This window comes from Symphodus melops (assembly GCF_947650265.1).
Source record: "Symphodus melops genome assembly, chromosome: 6".
Classification (NCBI taxonomy): Eukaryota; Metazoa; Chordata; class Actinopteri; order Labriformes; family Labridae; genus Symphodus; species Symphodus melops.
In genome coordinates, this window is record NC_136696.1 from 18,079,410 (window position 1) to 18,100,547 (window position 21,138).

Below are 21,138 nucleotides of genomic sequence, written 5' to 3' on the forward strand. Positions count from 1 at the left end.
ACAGAATTGATTTATACTACACTATACTGTGCTTAATATCATGTGTTACATATTGGTTTTACTCTCAGGTGCAAAAAACAACTGATGAAATGGTGTTCAAAAGAAGAGAATCAAATTTCATATAGTAAGCCACTGACACTTTATTGAGTGTACAGAATCTGGAAGATACAGTGTTCAAAATACTGTTGACCTTGTAAGTTGGATGTTTTGATATTTTAGGGGGTAAATACATCCTGGATAGCGTCTCATATCCTGCAAAGAAAACCCCTTACTTCTTTACATCACACAGCCCAAGTTTTCCATACCCAAACTCTGCAGCTGTTGAATTTCTGACTAAGCTAACCATGGAAAGTATTGAGTCACACTGGGGCTTTGGTGATAACTATAGTAAGAGCAGTAGATCATAGACGATAATGAATGATATTTTGAACATGTTTGACCCACTTCCCTATTGCCGTCATATAGTACAGATTTTTAAAAACGTCATGCAAATAAAGTTTCCTCTGACTGAAGAGCTGCATTGATGGCAGTAACTAGCTAGAGCACGTTTGAAAGATGAGGTGTACAATAAACAAACAACTGACTGTTTAAAGATGAACTGTGCACCCTTTTCACTGATGATACAATGATTTCTAGTGTAAAATAGATCCAATAAGAACTTGCCTTAGTGACTTAGAAAAAAAAGTAAATAAAAAAAAAAAAACGATTTTTGGAGTTGTGTAAATAACGTTGTTCTTATAAATATAAAAATTCATGCGTATATACATCACTTCAGATAAATACATAAATAATACAAAAATGTGTTTTTTTAAGAGCTATGAATATGAATTTTAAAAAAATGAAAACTCCACAAAGTGTGCATCATTAAGATCACTGTAGTGTGAAAGGAATCGTAGTTCACTTTTTCCTCCAGATGCTGGTAAGGCAACATCTTCACTATTTCCTCCTGGCCTCAGGGAACAGCCATTTCCATTTATCAGTCTGTAATATGTTTAAAAAAAACATTTACTTTGTTAGTACATCTTCTTTACAAGGAGCTATTCAAATGAAAGTATTTTGTCTGTAAACATAACTGACCTTTAACCCCCAGGATGAGTGGTTATGTTTTGGTCTGATGTCCTCCAGAGACTCATAAGTGTTACTATCAGGTTCAGGTCGGGCTGCATCCTTATGAACAGGAATCATCTTGAATTTATCAACATGAGGGATCCGGCAAAGGAGAGCTTCTGTTGAGACTTCAGCATACATTGAATCCTCACGCTCCTCTGATGTCAATGATCTTGGCTCGGACGTTGCAGTTTTCTGACAACCAGGCCTGCCCACCAGGTGATAGACAACACTATCATTCGTGAGCGCCGGGTTGTGGCTGCTGCTGCTCAGCCGGCTGCACACGTCTGCTTTCTCTGGTTGTGGGCTGCAGGAAGCAGCTTGTCTGACAGGCCTCGGGGAAAGCCTTGGTGGTGTGTGCGGAGGTGCACTCAGGCTGTAAGACTGATCTCCATCAGACTTGTCCAGAAGAGGCAGAGATCTGCTTTTTGTGTCCAACAAGCATAGCTGGGAGTAAGAGTCAGGTCTGGACGGAGGACTAACCCTGCCTATGTCCTTATCTCTTGCTATAATGTCATGAGTGAGGAGTTGGGATCTTGGTCTCTCCCTGGGTGATTGTTTCCTGAGCTGAGCATACAAAACATTGTCCTGGTCATTCAGAGGGGCATCAAGGTTTCTGCTTCTCCGAGGCAGCGGTGGTACTTCCTGTTTTACAAAACATGGCAGATTCTTTTAGTCAGCTAATACAGACTTTTTAGTAGTCTTTTGAAAATGTCTACTCACCTCTTGAGTCCTGCCACTCTTTGGTGGCCTAGTAGGTAGCTGCTCTGTGCTTCTCATGTGCACATTTAAATCATCCCTGACAGTGGCTGCAGGCTCTTCTTTCGGACTAACCTGGATTACATCATACAGATTTTCATTCAGCATCTGTGAGAATGAAACCATGGTCAGACCTTTATTGATCCAAGATCATTAGTATTCTCAATTGCAGAATGTCATTAAGGATATTTAACTTACCTCAAAACACGAAGATGTCAGATACTCTCCAAATGGCTGAATGGAGCAGGTCTTGTAGTACTCTATGAGATCAGTGACTGTCTTGTGTCCTTCAGAGTCTCCACAGATGACAAACTGCCCTGATTCACTTTGGTTGATCACAAAATGCCGACATCGATCTCTACCTCTGCAACAGGAAATAAAATGTGTGTTAACGCTGTGACTCTCAACACGTTCTTTTTGACCCAACGTTATCATCAGAGTGAGATCATCAGACTACAATAAAAAGTACTTATAATTTCAAAGAACCCAAAACAATAGCTCTAACAATTTCAAAAGGGAGTTTGTTTAAGATGGCGGTAATAAGATATATAGTTTAGGCAAGCTCAAAACTGTCCACTGATATAATTATCCTACAAAACAGCTTAGAAAATAAAACTAGTCTCACCATGGACTCTTAATAAAACTGATGCTTAGTTAGTATAGTGAAGCTCATTTACAAATGGGCTTTCTTTTCAACAGGACACTTACTCGAAACAAATACTCACTTATAAGAGAGAATGTATCCGATGGCTTTATCACTGAGACGGATCAGGAAACAGCCCAGCTCTTTTTCTCTGAGTATCTCTTCAGCATCCCTAAACACGTAACACAAAGAACTTAAAAACACAAACTAAGAAAACAAGTCTTACTGTAGGTGTTTCCAGTTTGGTTTGAGTTACCAGAAGCAGTTAGGCAGCTACATTTCCAATGTACTGTACTAAGACATGTGTAATTCACCTTGGAAATTACATCTTGTCAAAGGAAAATCCGTTGGCTCTCATGTCTTAGTGAGCACAACACATAATGTGACGAAACTGTCCCTTGTGCTCTTTATGCAGATGTCTTGACAGTAAGTCTGCCAGAGGAAAGGGCAGCAGGTTATAGTTGGTGCTTTTTAAACTTCAACCACAAATTTTAACCGCAGACTTGTGTTAAAGACTTGCCTGACAACTAATAGCAACTTTTTTATTAAAATACATCCTCTTTAATAGCTCCATATTTAGAAATTGGATTTTTTTTCTTTTTTACTTAACAGCACATATGGAAATTTGATCTCTTCTTGTCATAAATAAATTATTTTAATATTAAGAAGTGAATTCTTAATCCTTACAAAAGCAGTTTGAAGCCAAAAAAAAAGTTTTTTCCATCCCGTATATATAAAATATATGAATAAACACTTACTTTCTTGTAATGAAGCCCAGGAACCAAGAAGGGAAGAAGCCATTATGAACAATGAACGGCACTTGCGTCTCTATGAACCACTTTGAAGCCAGTTCCCTTAGTCTCCCCTCAGTTCCATCCCTGTATGAATCCACTTTTGTTTTTCCTTGCTCCATCTTCAGCCTCTCCTATGGCACACAGACAGACGGTAAAGACAGCCAGCATTCATTTCCCAACGCTTACAGTGAGGCTTTTAACTGTCTAATTTGCTTATTTTCCAGGAGGAGTCAGCCTGACGTTACATGTTACTCTGTGTTCTCTCAGTTCTGGCTTTAAACAGACAGTAGGAAAAAACTTATCTTTCACTTGTATGCTGATGTAGGTACTAAACATATTAGATAGATACTTTATTGATCCCGAGAGAAATTCAAGGAAATTCAAACCCTGAATGGTTTAACTTTGCATAGTTAAAAAAAACATCCAATGTCACAACATCCAAAGCTCTCGCCCAGTCTCAAAATACGTTTTCTTTAACCCGACTTATATTTCCATTGAACTCTGCTTTTTTGTCACACTGTAGATGGTTAATAAGTCACTCATTAAAGCAGAGAGAGATACCATTTATGGTGGTGGCAGCACTTACCTTGAGACAAAATGTCCGGCAGGTCCTGAGGCAGGGGGATTTTGTCTTTCTATGATCCTTTGTCCTTGACCCTGAAAAGTGGCAGGTCCTCTCAGAGCTGGGTTCCTGTTTTTCCAGTATGCAGAAATTCCGTTCAACCCCTGAAAATGAAAAGAAAAAAAAAACGACAATAAGACTCTTTGCTCATTTAAATGTAGAATTTAATTAATTTCAAACTGTGGTGTAAAGAGAGTACTTACTTTTCCTGGAGATTGGTAGGCTGTGGTTTGAACCTATTATCATTTCAGAAAACATTACAAATGGTTCTCTCAACACTTGTAAAGGGTCTTTAACCTCTGTAACTGCAGTTCATCTGAGGGAGTCTGACCTAACATGAGAGATATAGACACATGACATTTACAGTTGCACAAGCTTTTTCCACCTGCTTGGAAAGCATTGGTGCTGAGGCGACAGCACATCAGAGTACAAACAGCTCATTTGCATGACAGACTGAGGGCTGCTGAACAAAGCAGAGAGCTTCCTGAAGAGAAACGGAAAGTAAGCTGTACAGAAACTGTGGTTTGTGTGCGTTGGTTTTACGTATCTTACCCACTCTGTCTGATTATTTTAGTGTATGGGAGAAAAGTTGCGTCAACACTTGAGCTATGTTTTCTGACATTGGAAATATTTCAGAGGTTCACTTTGTAAGCAGAGATTTTACAAGATGACATCAATCCCAACCTTGTATATAAGGTTTTAGAGTTGTCAAATAATGATGCCTAACTCTTTCCCCAATGGATAAGAGGTGGATGTGTATCATCTTCATTGGTTTTGCTACATGGGACCTCCCTGTGGGGGAGAGACAGTAACCAGAAACAGTCATACAGGGCGGGATGACTCATCGATTTCAGAGCAAACGCCGCTGTTGTCCTTTAAGACAGTTGATCAAACATGTGATCAGAGGGGTTCTAAATGCCAAAATGTATTTTTATAACACTTGGCATGGTGTTTAACATCAGTGTTGCTTCAGAATGACGTTGGGCTCTAACTTTTTACAGATATTGCATTTTAGTTGGATATGGGAATGATAATATTGGAAAGAGGTTGGACTGAGAGTCAGGTCAATAACCTAAACTGAGGTTGGGAGTGCAAACCTGTAATCTTGGTAAGGCAATGGATTGTGGTTGGAAATTAAAACCAGATTATTGTCAAGGCCAAAATCATCATCTTACATTGACAGACATACAACTTAAGTAGACAACTTTGGTTTAGATAAGAAATATAAACTAACTAAATGATGAGGTGACAGCGAACTCCAGATATAAGAATAATTGTGAATAGACTAGTAAGTTACATTTCACAAATCACCAGAGCCATATAGTTGTGTTTTTGTTTTGTTATGAATAATCACAGTACATTACAATCAATTTCAAAAACTGTCCAGAATTTGAAGTCCACTCCTTATTCAGCTTAAACTTCAGAGAAGTCTGACTGTTCTTTTTTTCAGCCACCTCCTCCAATCCTCTTTCTTTCGTCTTTGTGAGGATACTCTTTGTAAGGAATAGTTAAAAATGTAAAAAAAAATAATGAGTACATGATATCACATAGGCCTGGATAAATTACAAAATGTTCCGGCCTTCTGATGGGTTAAGACGGGAGATGTTTTTTTTTATTTTTTATGAATTTGGAAAATGTTTGATTGTGGTAAACAACATAACTTGAAAATCACCAAATATTAACAGCCACCATTTAACTCATGAGTTTTATTGTCTGCACAACTCAGTATTTGTTAATTAGCATGGAGTATTTCAACATCATCTGAATTGTGTTGCATGGTAGTTTTTTTATATGTCTTTGTAAGGCATTATGTGGGCGTCTAAGAGGTTTGGGGTCTAAATGTCATCAAGGCATCATTGTGTGACACTCAGTATCATGTTGCCTATAATATCTTGATCTATTTGCAATATGTGAACAACACAGAAATGTATTTTATATTTCAGAAAAAGAGACACTAAAAGGAAGCAGAGATATCAAACAGTTACCTGACAAAATCTTCGCCAGTATTCTTGCGACATATCTGTGACAGGATGTAGGTCTCTGAAAGGTCAGAGATTGCTTGGTGTCTGTTAAATGTCAAAACGATTAAATCACCTATCTTTGGCATGCACTTTTTAATCAAAGCTTACAATGTGTATGCAATCGTAATATTTGAAACATGGACTCTACTTTAATCTATCAATTTAAATTAACATGTTTCATAATTATGGAGTTTCATTGAACATTTGTTTGTGACTGTTTAAAGATGAACTGTACTGTGGGTTGCAACAGAGCTACTTTCACAGTGTGTTTTTCTCTCCTGGGGACATTTGTCTGTCAGTTCAACTTGAAACTAGACTTTCATAGTTTTGTTGTACCCATTTTTTGGGGGGGATCAAATATTTTGGTTTTCGTTACCTAAATATAAACTTAAATATAAATTACAAGCCCATACATGTCGACTTTGTTCCTTCATTTTTAACCAATCTAAACAAAGCAGCTTATTAAAAACAATACATATTTGTGTGTGCTATTTTGCATCCCAGTCCCCCAATCTTTACAGCCTGATGCCGTATTTCTTTAGACATATAGGTCAAGTTTTCTCTTGGGCTTGCTCAAGACAAAGAGTACATCCCATAGGACTGGTAATAGAGCGTTAAGTCTGAAGCCATGGTGTACTTTAGTCCTAAAGAATAAACAAAACGTTCAAGGGGACAAAGCATAAAAGATTTAATGCAGCTCATTTTGCCTGTGTTTGACTGTCTTTATAGCTTTCATCTTGATGTGTAGAAAACTACTCACGACACAGATTTGTGCATTCATATTTTGCAGCTAGATCAATGTTAAACCTCTCCATGGATCATAATGCTTTTAAAGTTGTATAATGTGAATAAACTATTTTCGTTTATCGATATAATGATAAGATTAAATCACTTAATAACAATTTTTTTTTTCAATTGCCCTACATCCTGTCACAGATGTGTCGCAAGAATAGGCTCCTGGCAAAGATTTTTCATTTATGATAGTTGCTTTTCATAACTAGTCAAATCTAAAAATGTTACTTATCTTTATTATCCGACAAATTATTTTCGTTTTTACCTCTAAGATTCTTAGACTCGAAATGAACGTAACTTAAGTAGGCTAAATTACTTCACATGAAAACAGAAATGTATCCCTCTCTTCCACAACGGTTGTGTTGTACCGCTGGTCAAACAGCACCACCTAGCGGCACACCTGTTCTCAAAAACACTTACACGTCGTTCCTCCTCCACGTCAACATTGAAGCACACTACATTTCCCATGTTCCCCTTCCCAAAGGAGGCAGGCCAGGCAGTCATGCGGATGGAAACAAGAGTGGGCATCCGCTGCGCTGCCGCACGAAGAAGAAAGTTGGAGGAAAGATGCACGAAGAGGAGGATGGCAGCGACGCGAGCTCGTGCTCGGCTGCTCGGGTCGTCACCTCCAGGTCTTTGGATGTGGAGGAGGTGGAGGGAGCGAAGGAGCAGGCCTCCAAGCTGTGCGGGTACTTGAACAAACTGTCCGGTAAGGGGCCTCTGAGAGGGTACAAGCCGAGGTGGTTCGTGTATGATCCGAGGAAATGTTACTTGTATTACTTCAAGACTCAACAGGACGCCCTGCCGCTCGGACACATCGAGATCGGGGACGCTGCCTTCAGCTACGATGTGGAAGGAGAGGAGGGTCAGTTTGAGATCCGCACAGTCGGGAAGGAGTTTTTGCTTAAGGTAAAAAAAACCAAAAACTTTTCAGCATGTTTTTTTTTGCAACAGCTACAGTCTGCTGTCATTTGTCACTTCCTTTCTCTTCGTGCAGACACACCCATTCCAGCTTCATTTATTCTCTGCCATTCTTCGCTGTGATTTGAACTTTTAATGAGAAGCTGGTTGGAAGAAAAAAAAATCAATTCCACATGCAGGTTATATTTTTCCAGACTACAGAGCTTAGTCAGCACATTGTTCAGCTGATAGGACCATAACACTGTGAGGGCACTTTTCTGAGGTCATTTTAGGCTCAGATTTGAAATGAGCTCATCAGGCCCCATGACCTCTTTGCACAGCAGAGGGTCACAGCTCTTCATGTGATGGTGTGTTGGTCTTCTGTGCTGTCATGTGACTGTGGTGATGGGTTCGCAGTGTCAACACAGGTGTCCCTGGTTTCACTAGTGTTTTTAAAGTCTGCATCGTATGTAGCAGATGGTTAAGATTGGTCAAATCAAAACAGCTTTCAGAGCCCAAGGATGAAACCGAGAGTGAAACTCGTGTCTGTGTCCTTCTTTACATGACAGATCTGCACAGTGACCTGCTTATTAAAGGCCTCTTCTGATACTTTAAAAAGTATATTCATTTTATTTAGCTTCACAGCCTGGGTCATATTATTAGCTAAGGTGTCACTTCATTACAGATTGATGTTTTTTTCTTTTAACCTTTGGTCTCTCTGTATATTCAGGCTCCGAGCAGGCAGGTGATGCATTTCTGGCTGCAGCAGCTCCAGCAGAAACGTTGGGAATTCAGCAACACGCGAGGGTCCGGTCAGAGAGACAGCTGGAGCTCCCCGACTCTTGCTTACCCACCTACAGGCCTCGTGAGCAAAGATAATGGTAGGCAGGAACACAACCACACACACACACACACACACACACACACACACACACACACACACACACACACACACACACACACACACACACGAACAAACAAACAGACAGACAGACAGACAGACCAAAAACTGGAATCAGATTTATTTCCATGCTTGTTCACACAACAGGTTGTGGTATCAGAAGAACAAAAACCAAACGGAAATAGAAAAAAAAAATAGACCGCAAACAAACTGCAGTTCTCACACTGCCAAGAAACGTAAGTAAATAAGATCAAGTTTAAAAAACAGTAGCATATTGAAAGAGCTGAACTGTTTGGGCAGAAGTATACAAGATATCGAAAAAGTAAAGCATGAAATCAGACAGCAATGAAATCTCAATGCTTATTTTAACTCTTAGTCATATCCAGACACTCGCATTTAAGTAAACATCTGTGTCGGATGGATTAATAATTAAACAAGTGTTTTTGGTGGCAGTTCCTTCTAGAACAGTGTGTGTGCAGGGCTGCCATAAGCTCTGCTTAAATCAAGAGAATCAAAAAGCAGACTGAAGGCATTAACAGCTTCCTTAGTGGGTGTTTGACTTTAATGCATTCATCAGCTCCCAAACAGTTCCTACTGTCATGTATTTCTCAGCAACATTTCTGTGTCTCTTTAAATGCAAACGTGTCTTATCAGTCCGTTTCACTGATGAAGGTCAAGCACCGAAATGTTGTAAGTCAATATATGACTGCGTCCTCCGCGCTGCGCCTGTGTCATGAATTTGACCTTATTCTGTTGTGTGTGACCAAAAACCACTGGAGTTGACAAAAGTGTAAGTGCAAAAAAAACTGCTGTTGCTATGGTGAACGCTTCAGAAATCAATGTGTAACATCACTGAGAATTCCTTAATTTATTTATTTTTTTTCTACAGTCTGTTTTTCAAATTTTTTTTTGGGGGGGGGGGGGGTTCTGACACTGCAGTGGATATAGATAGATATCAGGGGTAGAGAGTGGGGAATTACCATACATGGGACATGCACACTATGAATGTGTTTGAAAGGTTGAAAGTTACTTCTGATAGAGACTTTACTTAGCAGCGTCATCAGTGTGACAAAAGGTGTGAATGTTTTGAGTAGTCAGAAGACTAGAAAAGTACAAGAGTTCAGCTTTGTCGTGACGCTACATGAAACATGAGATACATGTGTGATATACAGACTGTGCTTGGTAACTCTATGAGAACATTAGTCCTAGTAAATGTTTCTCCTGAGTTACTAATAGTCATTTAACTGAAGGCAGATTTGTGAAGGATTCATGAAATGACTCGTGAGAGCCTCCTTATTTCTCCTTCTTTTAAAGAGGCAAACATAGGGTGTTCTCTGAACATGTACATCCATCAAATCTGATAGGAAGGTATTAACTCTGACGTTTTGTTAACAATGATCAGGCCTACACAAAGCAAATCATCTCCTATTGAATCCTAAAAAAAAAAACCTGAAGCAGTTACTGAAAGTAAAGATTGGAGAGCACAAACGTTGTTTTGATATGTTGACATTTTTTCGCCGTCTTGTGTCATTTGTGACTCAGAAGTCCTTGACCTTTTCATCTGTGAGCTTCTGATGAAATCTGTGGCTGCTGTGACATTGTGTAAAATCCACAGGATCGCCTTCGCATAAATTTCCCCCTCCAGCTGTGAAGAGGACATGAAACATTTGATGTTGCTTTAAGGCTGCGTGGATTGTAAACTAAACATTCAGTCTTGGCGGAGTTTAAGAGGTCAAACGTTGTATTAGCTACGTACTAAGGAGAGGAGAAACAAGGTTTGATCTTGGATATATCATGTGTTTTTTTTTTTTATCAGAGCAAAGAAGGCTGATCAGAATTGAGGAGCTGCTTGGACTTTTGTTAAAAAAAGTGTTCCAGCTTATCTCATACTTGGTGGAAACTTTATGTATTTCCTGCACACATGCTACAAACTGTATTTTCTGATGGTTAGAGAGCTGCTCCTGTTACCACAAACAACATTCTTGGTTCATTTATACATCAACTCACTTCCTGGTTGGATCTCTTTGGGGTGATTAACAAACACGTACGATTTTAAAGGAGGACTATTGGGTAAATATAAGCAATGGGGTAACATTATAAATGATTTTTCTCATGGACACTGTGTGTTGTTTCAGATTTGTTAGTCCTTGAGAAGCTCAGTACCAGCCTGGAGAACATCCGCAGTGACTTTGCCATGGAGGCTGAGTCCGACAGGGGAGGAAACGTGGGGATCCATTCAGCCAGAGGTCCTTCTGCTGCTTCCACAAACACCCTCAACTTCTCCCTCAGAAACTTTGGCACAGAGCTCAGGTAAGCCCGAACAAAAGCGTGTTGCATGCTATCAGGTTGATTTTGTCGTTTCTTTTTTTAAAGGAAGTGCCATTTCAAGCTTTTGTGTTGAGTCCCAGCTGAACAGGTACAACTAGTTTGAGCTGTGTTTAGGAAAGAAAAAACCCTTCTCATTGCTTCACGCAGCAGAGGAAATGGTTACATCCCTGATTCAATCAGTTGCTCTAGCATGCAACCATCAGCAGTTACTCTTCTAGGGCGCACATCACATCTATTCAGATGATGCAACACTCTGAAAGGACACAATTGTCACATGGAAATGGGTTTTTAATTCGTTATTAAAAGATGGGTTATTTGTAAAGGTGCAAAGGAATCAAGGAGCGCTTAAACTACCTTTTCATAACCGTTTTTTTTTGTTCAGCCTGTTTAGGATTCTTTAGCTTCTTGTATTTTTAAGTCAGTCAAATATCCTAACTTTATCATTTGGTTTTCAACCTTTTTATCAGTGTTTTTGCTCTGCATGTATAACCCATGACCACAAGTACAAGCAACTGAATTTCAAAGGCGTTTGAAGAAGATTAGAAATGTTATATTTGTGTCACAGTTGGGTTCATAAAGTGAAGTGAGATCTGTATGTGTGCCGCTGTGGACGTGGCTGTTGATAAAAAGTGAAGCTGTTCGTTCTGCTAGATAGATGTGTGATGGAAACGTGGCTCAAACACTGCGATAGCTGCACACAAACACTCGTGTGTTTTCACTGCTCTCACATTCAGAGGTGTGAAAACACCGGTCTGTGAGAGCTTGTTAATTTGACACTTGAGAATGCAGAGACGATAAAGGCTCGAGTGTCCCCTTCTATGTCATCTGATCATTGTTTATCATAGACACTATATCTGTGACTGGTGCTCACCAAACCATAGGGTGTAGGGCTGTTGTTGGGTTTTCTTTTTTAACTTAACTGTAGCTCTGGGGCCTGCTTGTGAAAGACCCCTACAATGTTTGTGCCAATGTTATTTTTACAAGTAGCACACGATCAGGTTTCCCTGTTGCTAAATAAAAAAAAAAAAAAATTACATTGCATTTCATTTTCCAGCCCAGTCTTGGTCTTACTCATCCTCCTATCTGGTTTCTGTTCTGTCAGGAACTCCATGTCTATCCTGCGGCCAGGGAGAGGAGGGGAGAGCAGACGCAGTGTGTTTTACACAGGCAACAGCAGCACGGAGGAGTGGGAGCTGGTGGATGCTCCACCCAAGGACTTCGCTGAGCCGAAACATCAGCCAGACACACACAGAAGTACGCCTCACCTCTGCTGAGTTATTAAGCCTTAATGTTCAAAGCTATGACAAACTGTCAAATAGTGCAGTATTCAAAAAACAAATTCTCCCTGCTCTAATCTTCTTAGGTTCCCTCTGAGAGTTTTCTGTTCATGTCTTTCACTTTACCTAAACCATTTGTAAAATGTTCCCTTCTCTTAGATTCCTTCGGGTCAGCATTTACTTTCGACTTTGTGCGCAACTCATCGCGGCCTCGGAGGCCTATGCTTCGTGAAATGATGGGCTCCGGGATGTTCGGACGAAACGCAGGGACACGCAGTGCGGAGACTTCTCCAGTGGAGACCAGCTGCAGCAAACCTATTGAGATGCAGCTTCGCCTCCAGAGTCAACAGGAAGAACTGAGCCGCATGCAGCAGGAACAGACCAAGCTCAGAGAGGAGCTGGCCAGTCAGAAGGTACAGTGTTTCACTTCCATTGTCTCTCTCTCTGCAAAATAATATATGTATATATATATATATATATATATATATATATATATATATATATATATATATATATATATATATATACCGTTTATATTTAAAAAGAAACTAATACATTCATCAAATGGAACAAATAGCATGCTGTGGGACTGATCATCATGAGGAGGTTGGGGAAATGGCTAACTTTGATTTGTCAGTTCCCTGATCAGTTGGTGAAACTTTGTACCTGAATTATCTCTCTAAACCACTGAAAGGCTTTTCATCTATAACTGTGTGTTCGGAGGTACGCTGATTGACAAGAAGACATACTGCACAACTATTTGGGTTCTTGATTCTGCGTATATCTGCGTCTGTGATTCCAGGTCTTTTTGCCTTTTAGTTAGATAGGACAGTGGATGGAGTTGGAAAAATGGGTAAGAGAGCGGGGAATGACATGCATGAAACGAACCGCAGGTCGGACTTGAACCGTGGGCCGCCCGATTGGAGCACTTTGTCCCCAATTCACTAGCCCACCAGTGTCACTGATCCCGGCTGTTTGAGTATACAAAGCCAACTTTTCAAGTTGTACATTTGCATCCCCAGGTCCTATTTGAAGACGACACATTTGCTTTGTGAATTATGATTTTTGTGATTTTGTTCAATTAGTGATGTCTTATAAATCAAATTACTAATCCGTTATTAGAACAAATAATTTGAGAAGTTGCAGCTCTAAAGGTTTGGTTCTAACATTGTGTCATGTTGTTGTACGTGGATTGAAAATCCTGGCATGATGTATGTCACTTAATAGACAGAGTTTGTAGTATCCTTTGCATTTGACAAACAGGGCTGATGGGGGGGGGGGGGGGGGGGCAGTGGCTTTTCAAGACCACTGTCCCCACCACCAGCATAACCACTGACCCTGGAACATTATTTTTGATTTGGAAAATAACTACATGAGTACAACCCGAGTGTAGGGAGGGGCAGCAGTGAAGCTGTTGTCAGAGGCTGCCTTCCAGCTATGATGCATACGGACGGGCTTAAGAAATGCTGATGTTGCAAATGTAATGTATTAGTCGGAAAACAATCACTGAAAAAAACCATCAGTATCACATAAATGAGCGGACCAGTAGAACATGTAATCAGCGGGCACAGAGTTTTTCAGTCATGGTTCAGGGCCAGCAGGGTGGTTATAATGTTGAACAGTATCGTCTCTAAGCTTTTCTATCAGCGCTGTCTCTCATTGCAAGTTTTCCAGAGGTAATAATAGTCTTGTCATTAACAACTTCATCCATACTGAGGAACTAATCTACATCAGAAGAAATACGCTCTGGTTGTATTTCATTCAGCTCCGGTCTGAGGTTGTGTGCAGTCCTGATCTCTCTCGCTCTCACTATGACAAGCAGACAGAAATGATTAGTCATGCTAGTCAGGCGGGGAAACAAGGAAACGGCAGTTCTCCTAACAACAATCCCATCTGTGTCGTTCCTCCCCCTACTCTCTGTTCTTGTTTCAGTGTTTTGAGATGAGCTGATTGGCCGTAATGGCTGCAATGCGAGCTCGATTAAAACATAACTTAAGTGGTTACTCTTCCCCTGTCAAGTGTTTTTTTTGTTTTTGTTTTTGTTTTTTTTATATACTGCAAGCTAAACCTTTTACCAAGAATGAACTCAGTTACTCTGAGTGCGTGAGTCAGCTGGATGCTTCTGTGTAAGCGTTCCCGGAAATAATTTGTCACCGTTCAGTTCTGGTGGACCAAAGCACATAGTGTAATAAGATTATTCGCTGTTGTCGCCATGCATCCTCAGGTCTGAAAATGAAGTTAGTACATTACATTGACACAAACAGATTTTTTTGAGTTGACATTATGCACAGGCTCAGACCCCTATCCCAACAAAAACAAGCTTTACATGTGATGAACATGTTTTAATGCTAGTGTTTGTGTGTTTCACATGAGGTGTGCAGCATATATTATGGAAAACTTAATGCAGGCTTTCCCAACCTCATCCTGGGGTCCAGACCCCATATGGGCTCGGGTGGAAAGGAAATGGGGTCCCTTGAAATTCTCAGTTATTATTCAATTAAAAATACATTGTGGAATTCTTCCTTAAAATAACTTAAGTGCTACTACACCTCTCGCCCATCTAAAATCTGGCAAACTTGCGGTATCTCTGTCTTCCTCTTAACCATGCGTAATGCGTCTGTCATTTATTTCCAGCCTTTCTAACACACCATCACCTGACTGCACATTTCTTGCACTGAGCAAAATAAAATCCTTCTCTTTGTGCACACATCTCCTCCTGACTTCTCTATATGTATGTATGTGTACTTGTAACACTACCAAAAATGATCATTGATCAAAAAAAAAAACAATTTAAGCAGTAAGCTGTATGTTTTGGATGCTTACTCAGAGTTTAGTGGAGTCATGAGCTAAAAAAAGCTTTGGACCCACTGCCTTAATGATGTACTCCAAAGCTTATATTAGAGAGAAAGAAATGAACAATATGTGATGTGTTTCCTTATGGATGTTGTTTTGTGGTTTGTAAATATAAATGTAAAAGTACTTTATTTATACAGCCCTTCACAACAATCCTTTCGGCAAACCAAAGTGCTTTACAAGAAGTCGAAGAAAAAAAATAAAATCCAATTTGAATGAACCATCTGAGAAGAATTGAAGCGTGATCTGACTCTGACAGGCGAAGTGATCTTCTTTCTTCCACCAGGAGCTGGTGAGACTTCTGCAGCAGACTCTGAGAACGTCACAGTGTGAGAGGCAGCCAGTTCGACTTCCTGCCCCTGCTGCAGATCCCCCTGCGTCGTCAGACCTGACTCCAGGCTCGTCAGTGACCCAGGAGGAGATCGATCAGTCAGATCAGTCGCTGCTTCAGGAAAAAGACGGACAGATCCATGCACTGTGTGGTCACATGGAGCGTCTGGCTCTGGAGAAAGAGAGTCTGCAACAGGAGCTGAAGGGCCTGAAAATAAAAGTGGGGGAAATAAACGATCAGCTGGGAATGCTGATGGAGACGATCCAGGCCAAGGATGAAGTTATCATAAAGCTGTCACAGAACAGTGAGCAGAGCGGCAATGATGTCAACTCCACCTTTCCCTTCAAAGATCAGCAGGAGCTGGACATCCTAAAGGTACAAAGGAGTCAAATAACTAATATTGTCTCAGCATGTTCATGTGGATTTGTAAATTAATGATTCTGGGGGGGGAATACAATCATGGGTTTGTTGTTGCTAGAGATTTTTAAAGATGCAGATTATGAGAACAGGGAGTATCAATCCTTCATTCTCATGTTTTTAAAAGAATACCCCGTTGAACTGAGCATGTGTTTCTCTCATTTCAGGACAGTCTTCAAGGCTACAAATCCCAGAACAGGTTCCTGAACAAAGAGATCCTGGAGCTGACAGTTTTACGCAGGAATGCAGAAAGTAGAGAAAAAGCTTTAGAAGCAAAGGTACTTCATCCTGTTGGGGTTTGTTTTTTTTATCCATAAATGATGCATTACTCCACTCATGGAAACAGGAAGTCTGAGTAGCCTCTCAGGGAAGTCCACAATTGACCTTAGCGAGTGTCCTCTTAATCTAAGAAATGGAAAGTAGGAACAATGAATGACAACACTATAAATTGATTCAGTCATCAGGTCTTATAAAGGAAATGTGTTTCTGTTGTCTGTGCTGCAGTACACGGCCCTGGAGGCAAAACTGTGTCAGGTGGAGAGTAAGTATCTGGTGCTGCTTCAAGAAGTGAAAACCCCGGTGTGTTCTTCTTCAGAGCTGAGCCCGGCCCGTGAGGTCATTTCAAGGTTGTTAGAGGACGCTCTGCAGGCAGAGAGCCCCGACCAGCAGGAGCACCCCATCTTTAAACCCAATTCAGTCAGGTATGGATTCTGTAGCCATGTTTTCATGTGCTGCTCTTTTTGGGAAGTATGTTTTCAAATTCTCTCCTTTATATAAAAAAAAAAAAAAAAAAAACTTTTCCCAGGAAATAATCGTACAAATGTAAATGACATTACAGTATTGAGACACTTTTATGTAGCTAAAAAAAATGAAGGAACTTTCTCCTCTACTTTTTATTTAACCTTTATTTATCCAGGACAAGTCTCATTGAAGTGTGTAAAACCTCTTTTTAAATTAAAATGATTAAAAAAGAGTTCAAAGTAGAGGAGGTCGTCTCATGTGTCCTCAGCCTGGATTTAAAGGCATTGAAAGAAATCAGTTCAGCTATTTTCCAGTCTTTTTGAGTAGCCCGAGCATGGCCTTGTAAATAAAAGTGCACCAGCATCCAAGCCTCCTGGTGGACAAAGAAGGCCATCCCACTTGAGAATACAGTTCTCAATGATGGGTCCAGGCTCCACAGTGATAAACCTCAGAGAAGCATGATGAACAATGTCAGTATTACTTAAGCACTTAGCTCAGGCATTCACATACGTCAGGTCTCCATAATCTAAAACAGTGAAAAACAAAGTTGCAGTGACAAGCTGCTTTTTCACTTTAAAAGAGAAACAGAATTTGTTCTGGAAGGGGAAACACAATTTAAGTTTCAGTTTCTTCACAAGATTATCCTTAGACCTAAACAAACTAGCTCAGCTAATTTGTGTTTCTGTATGACGCTTCGACTTCTTCGCAAGCTCTGTCATGTCTTTCGGGTTTAGACAAACTGTTATGTTGACAATTCAGGCAACCGTGAAGTGATGTAGAACCTAAGACAGTTCAAGTAGATGTGTAGATATCTGTAAAAGGGGTGAAAACTTTCAAACGGATTGACCGTCACTGACTGATGATGGTTTTTCATTTCAACTCCAGTGAGTACGACGTGTACGGCTTCAAGACTGTCCCCGAGGAGGAGGAAGAGGAGGAGAAGCTGGTTGCGAAGGTGAGAGCCCTGGAGCTCAAGTCCCTCTCCATGACGGATCAGGAGGTGTCTGTTGGCGTTAAATGGGAGAACTATCTGGCCAGCACCATGAACAGAGACCTGGTGCGCTCCCCTGAGCTCAAAACCCTCATTCGTTGCGGTGTTCCTCACGAGCACCGCTCCCAGTTGTGGCGATGGTGTGTCTCCATCCATGTCAAGAAGTTTCGGGACCAGCTGGCGCCAGACTATTATGAGACCTTACTTAATGTAGCCCGAGACAAACCCAACCCGGCCTCCAAGCAGATTGAGCTGGACTTGCTGCGTACCTTGCCCAACAACAAGCACTACACCTCCACGAGTGCAGGTGGCATCCAGAAACTCAGGAACGTCCTGATGGCGTTCTCCTGGAGGAATCCAGATATCGGCTACTGCCAAGGACTCAACAGGTACAGGACGGGTTGTGGTTCATCTCCAACTCCTTCACTACTTTTATGCATTTTAACATCTTCTTTTTGTATGCATGTGATTCCTTCAGGCTGGCAGCTATTGCCTTGCTCTACCTGGACCAAGAAGATGCCTTCTGGTGCCTCATAGCCATCGTGGAGGTCTTCATGCCAAGAGACTATTACACCAAGACTCTGCTTGGCTCACAGGTAAACAGAAAGGTTTCACTCTGGGTTTCAGGGGGGAAATAAAATCAGGGACAGATTTTAGCCTCCTCACCAGGGCTTTCTGTGGTGTCAGTGATGTCATGTTCTTGTGACTGCTGCTGCTGCTGCTGCTCATGACTGATCATGAAAGGAATGCACCTCATTGATCGGTGCTGTTTGCTTTCCTTCCTCTCTGCTCCCCTGTTTCACCCCCTCTGTGGAAGTAAAACTCTCTTTTACAATCTTAAAAAATAATCATGATGTCTGTTTTAGGTGGATCAGCGTGTGTTCAAGGACCTGATGAGTGAGAAGCTCCCCCGGCTTCATGCCCACTTTGAGCAGCACAAGGTCGACTTCTCCCTCATCACGTTTAACTGGTTTCTGGTGGTTTTTGTGGATAGTGTGGTGAGCGACATCCTCTTCAAGATCTGGGACGCCTTTCTGTACGAAGGTCCGAAGGTAAGAGATGGATTCTGTAACCCTTTAATCTTGTAGGCTCATATTTGTGTTTTTAAATGTTTGCTAATCTGTTATGGAAACTCCAAAAATTAGATGTGCATCGAATTAGAAATTTGGTTTTGATGCATTAGGCTACATGTACAAAAGAGATATCCAGCTACTTTAATATAAATGTATTCAGTCTATATGTTTATATTTCTTCAGACTTCAGGTAGGGTTACTCGTGTTTTAACGTGAATCAAAAGCTGCCTCTGTAGTTCTTTATAAGATCTGTAGATCTTTTTTTTTTTAGCCACTTTGAGCTCGTTGTTTTGGTGTCACAGCACGTTGTAATAAATTTTATCATCAGCAGCAGTCGTTTAAAAACAAAGGCCGTCTACTTACCTTCACAGCTAAAAATCTATGAGCAGAGTTAAACCTGCAATAGCTGTTTTTGACCACTTGAGGGCAGTGAAAACAAGCCTTGAAATCGACTATTCAGTTTATAATTATTTTTTTTTATTTTTTTTTCTCAATTGTTGTTGCAAAGTTTTCTCCTGAACATTTATTGTCTGTATTTTTTCTGTAAGTCGACACACTCTATATGGTGGTATGGTGGTATGGTGGTCGTGTCCACTAACTCCTGGGATAAGTGTTGTATGAACAGAACGGTCACACAGTCACAAGACAGATTTCATAGCTTTGATCATTTCTTCTCCACAGATTGTTTTTCGCTTTGCCCTGGCTCTGTTCAAGTACAAAGAAGAAGAGTTTTTAAAGCTGCAGGATTCCACGGCCATCTTTAAGTATCTGAGATACTTCACACGCACAATCCTGGATTCAAGGTACATAACTTAACTTAATAATAACTTTATTTATATAGCACCTTTAAAAAATCTGTGAGTCTTATCTCCTCCGGGAGGTCGTTCTGAAGTCAAGGGGCCCAATCACCTTTAGTCTTAAGTCTGGACTTTGGAATGACCAGGAGTCTCCCACCTGAGGATCTAAGACTGGCTCATATGGTGTCAGTAGATCTGTTAAATAGTTTGGGGCCAGCACCGTCCCTGCTTTTAAAGTGAAATCTTAAAATCAATTCTAAAACCCACAGGAAGCTAATGTAATGAAGCTAAAATGAGAGGGATGTGATGTCATCTGTTACAACCAGAAAGACCTGTGGTGCGTCTCAGTTAACCATAGAACAGGATCATATCTCCTTACATATACTTTCTTTTTTTCTCTTGTGCAGGAAACTGATGAGCATCGCTTTTGGTGACATGAACCCTTTCCCCATGCGGCAAATCCAGAACCGCCGCTCCTTCCACCTGGAGAAAGTCCGCCTGGAGCTGACAGAGCTGGAGGCCATCAGACAGACCTTCCTCAGGGACAGAGAGACAAGTCAGGACAGACGGAGCTTTGTCAGTGACGATGAGGAAGATAACTGACCTCAAGCTTTTTTTTTTAAAGAATTCTGCTCTGAATGTGAGAAAAACACGAGCGATAGAGAGACTTTCTTTCCGGAAGAATTTATGTCTTATAAAAAAGACCAAAAGCATCACAAGCCGAACAGGCTTTCTATCAGTATTCCTGCCTTTGTATTCTACAAGTATCATCGTTGTAAGCTTTTGTTTCTGTGACAGCCATAACAGTATACTTTGCCTTTGACTCTTCAGCTTTCAGATCAAAGCAGCAATCCTGCAGTCCGATTCAGTATTTTCTTTTAAACATGGCTGTGATTAGTTTTTAAATGCTGGTGATTTTATGTCTGAAGGAATCATTCTATTTTTTTACTCTTTTTGCTGTTTCCAATTTGTTTTTCTTCTGCCTACAGTTCCTTTCTCAAAAGTCTTAAAATAGTTTAGCTTAATCTGTGTTTTTTATCGGTTTGCCACAACTACACACTTTTTTTGTTTTTGCAAGATTTGTGATGCACTTGACATATGTCTGCTGAGATCCACCTTCTGCTGTACTCCCAGTTTAAGTCTTAAAAGTCTTCTGATCATGAAGACGTTCACAGTTTCTACTCCTCATTCCATCCTTGAGGTGTTTGTGGTTCAAAAGTACCTGTACACACAAAGGTTGACCATGAAGCCGTAAAACCAAAATAATAATAATAATAATCTGCTCATAGAATCACATTAACATGGAGTTTTCTGGGATTCATTATGTGTTAGGATTCAACTGAAGAAATAGGAGTCACTGTGTCAGACAGTTTTGATTGGTTCTTCCACTGTATCTGACCGTGTTTGGCAGGAGTAATTTTCCTAAAAACATTTATCTGAAAGAAGTTCTTCATCTTTATTTGTGCCAGTCACCAGAAATGGTTACTAGAATAATTTAACAGAGCCCTGCAAAGGACATCTGTTCTGAAGTGAAATGTTTAGTTTCCTTCATACATGTGGGATTTTCTTAAAGGTGATAAATGTATTCATTTTTCTGGTCTAAATACCCTCATTTGGGAGATAAACAGAACATCTTAAAAGCTGGGGCGACTGGTTTTGACCCTTTATGGTGTATTTGCAGTTTGTGTCCTCAGTAGGGCAGTGTTGCATTTTTTCTTACAGTGTTCATTATCGTTCATAGGCACATTTCACAACAGGTGTTTTAAAAAAGAGGCCAAGTTTATGATATTT

General features: G+C 40.5%; 2 protein-coding genes across 3 annotated transcripts; one reads left to right on the forward strand and one right to left on the reverse strand.

Moving 5' to 3' along the window:
- Positions 1 to 125: 125 nt before the first annotated feature.
- On the reverse strand, positions 126 to 7,231 carry LOC306825583 (uncharacterized protein). 2 transcript variants are annotated; one of them, XM_079346410.1, is made up of 9 exons: positions 7,159 to 7,231; positions 4,129 to 4,161; positions 3,890 to 4,029; positions 3,268 to 3,434; positions 2,592 to 2,681; positions 2,065 to 2,230; positions 1,831 to 1,974; positions 1,078 to 1,752; positions 126 to 981 (listed from the first exon to the last, which is right to left on the reverse strand). In XM_079346410.1, the coding sequence occupies exons 4-9, from the start codon at positions 3,420 to 3,422 to the stop codon at positions 937 to 939; spliced, it is 1,275 nt and encodes a 424-aa protein (XP_079202536.1). In that variant the 5' UTR covers positions 3,423 to 3,434; positions 3,890 to 4,029; positions 4,129 to 4,161; positions 7,159 to 7,231; the 3' UTR covers positions 126 to 936. The 2 variants fall into 2 exon arrangements, with proteins under 2 accessions (XP_079202536.1, XP_079202535.1); XM_079346409.1 differs by lacking the exon at positions 7,159 to 7,231 and having other exon boundaries at positions 4,129 to 4,372.
- Positions 7,128 to 19,964, forward strand: tbc1d2b (TBC1 domain family, member 2B). Its single transcript, XM_079346401.1, has 13 exons — positions 7,128 to 7,647; positions 8,369 to 8,519; positions 10,675 to 10,849; positions 11,970 to 12,121; positions 12,304 to 12,557; positions 15,284 to 15,703; positions 15,913 to 16,023; positions 16,250 to 16,446; positions 17,372 to 17,866; positions 17,956 to 18,073; positions 18,344 to 18,529; positions 19,232 to 19,353; positions 19,755 to 19,964. Exons 1-13 carry the CDS (start codon positions 7,306 to 7,308, stop codon positions 19,948 to 19,950), a joined length of 2,919 nt encoding a protein of 972 aa, XP_079202527.1. The 5' UTR covers positions 7,128 to 7,305; the 3' UTR covers positions 19,951 to 19,964.
- The last annotated feature ends 1,174 nt before the right edge of the window (positions 19,965 to 21,138 follow it).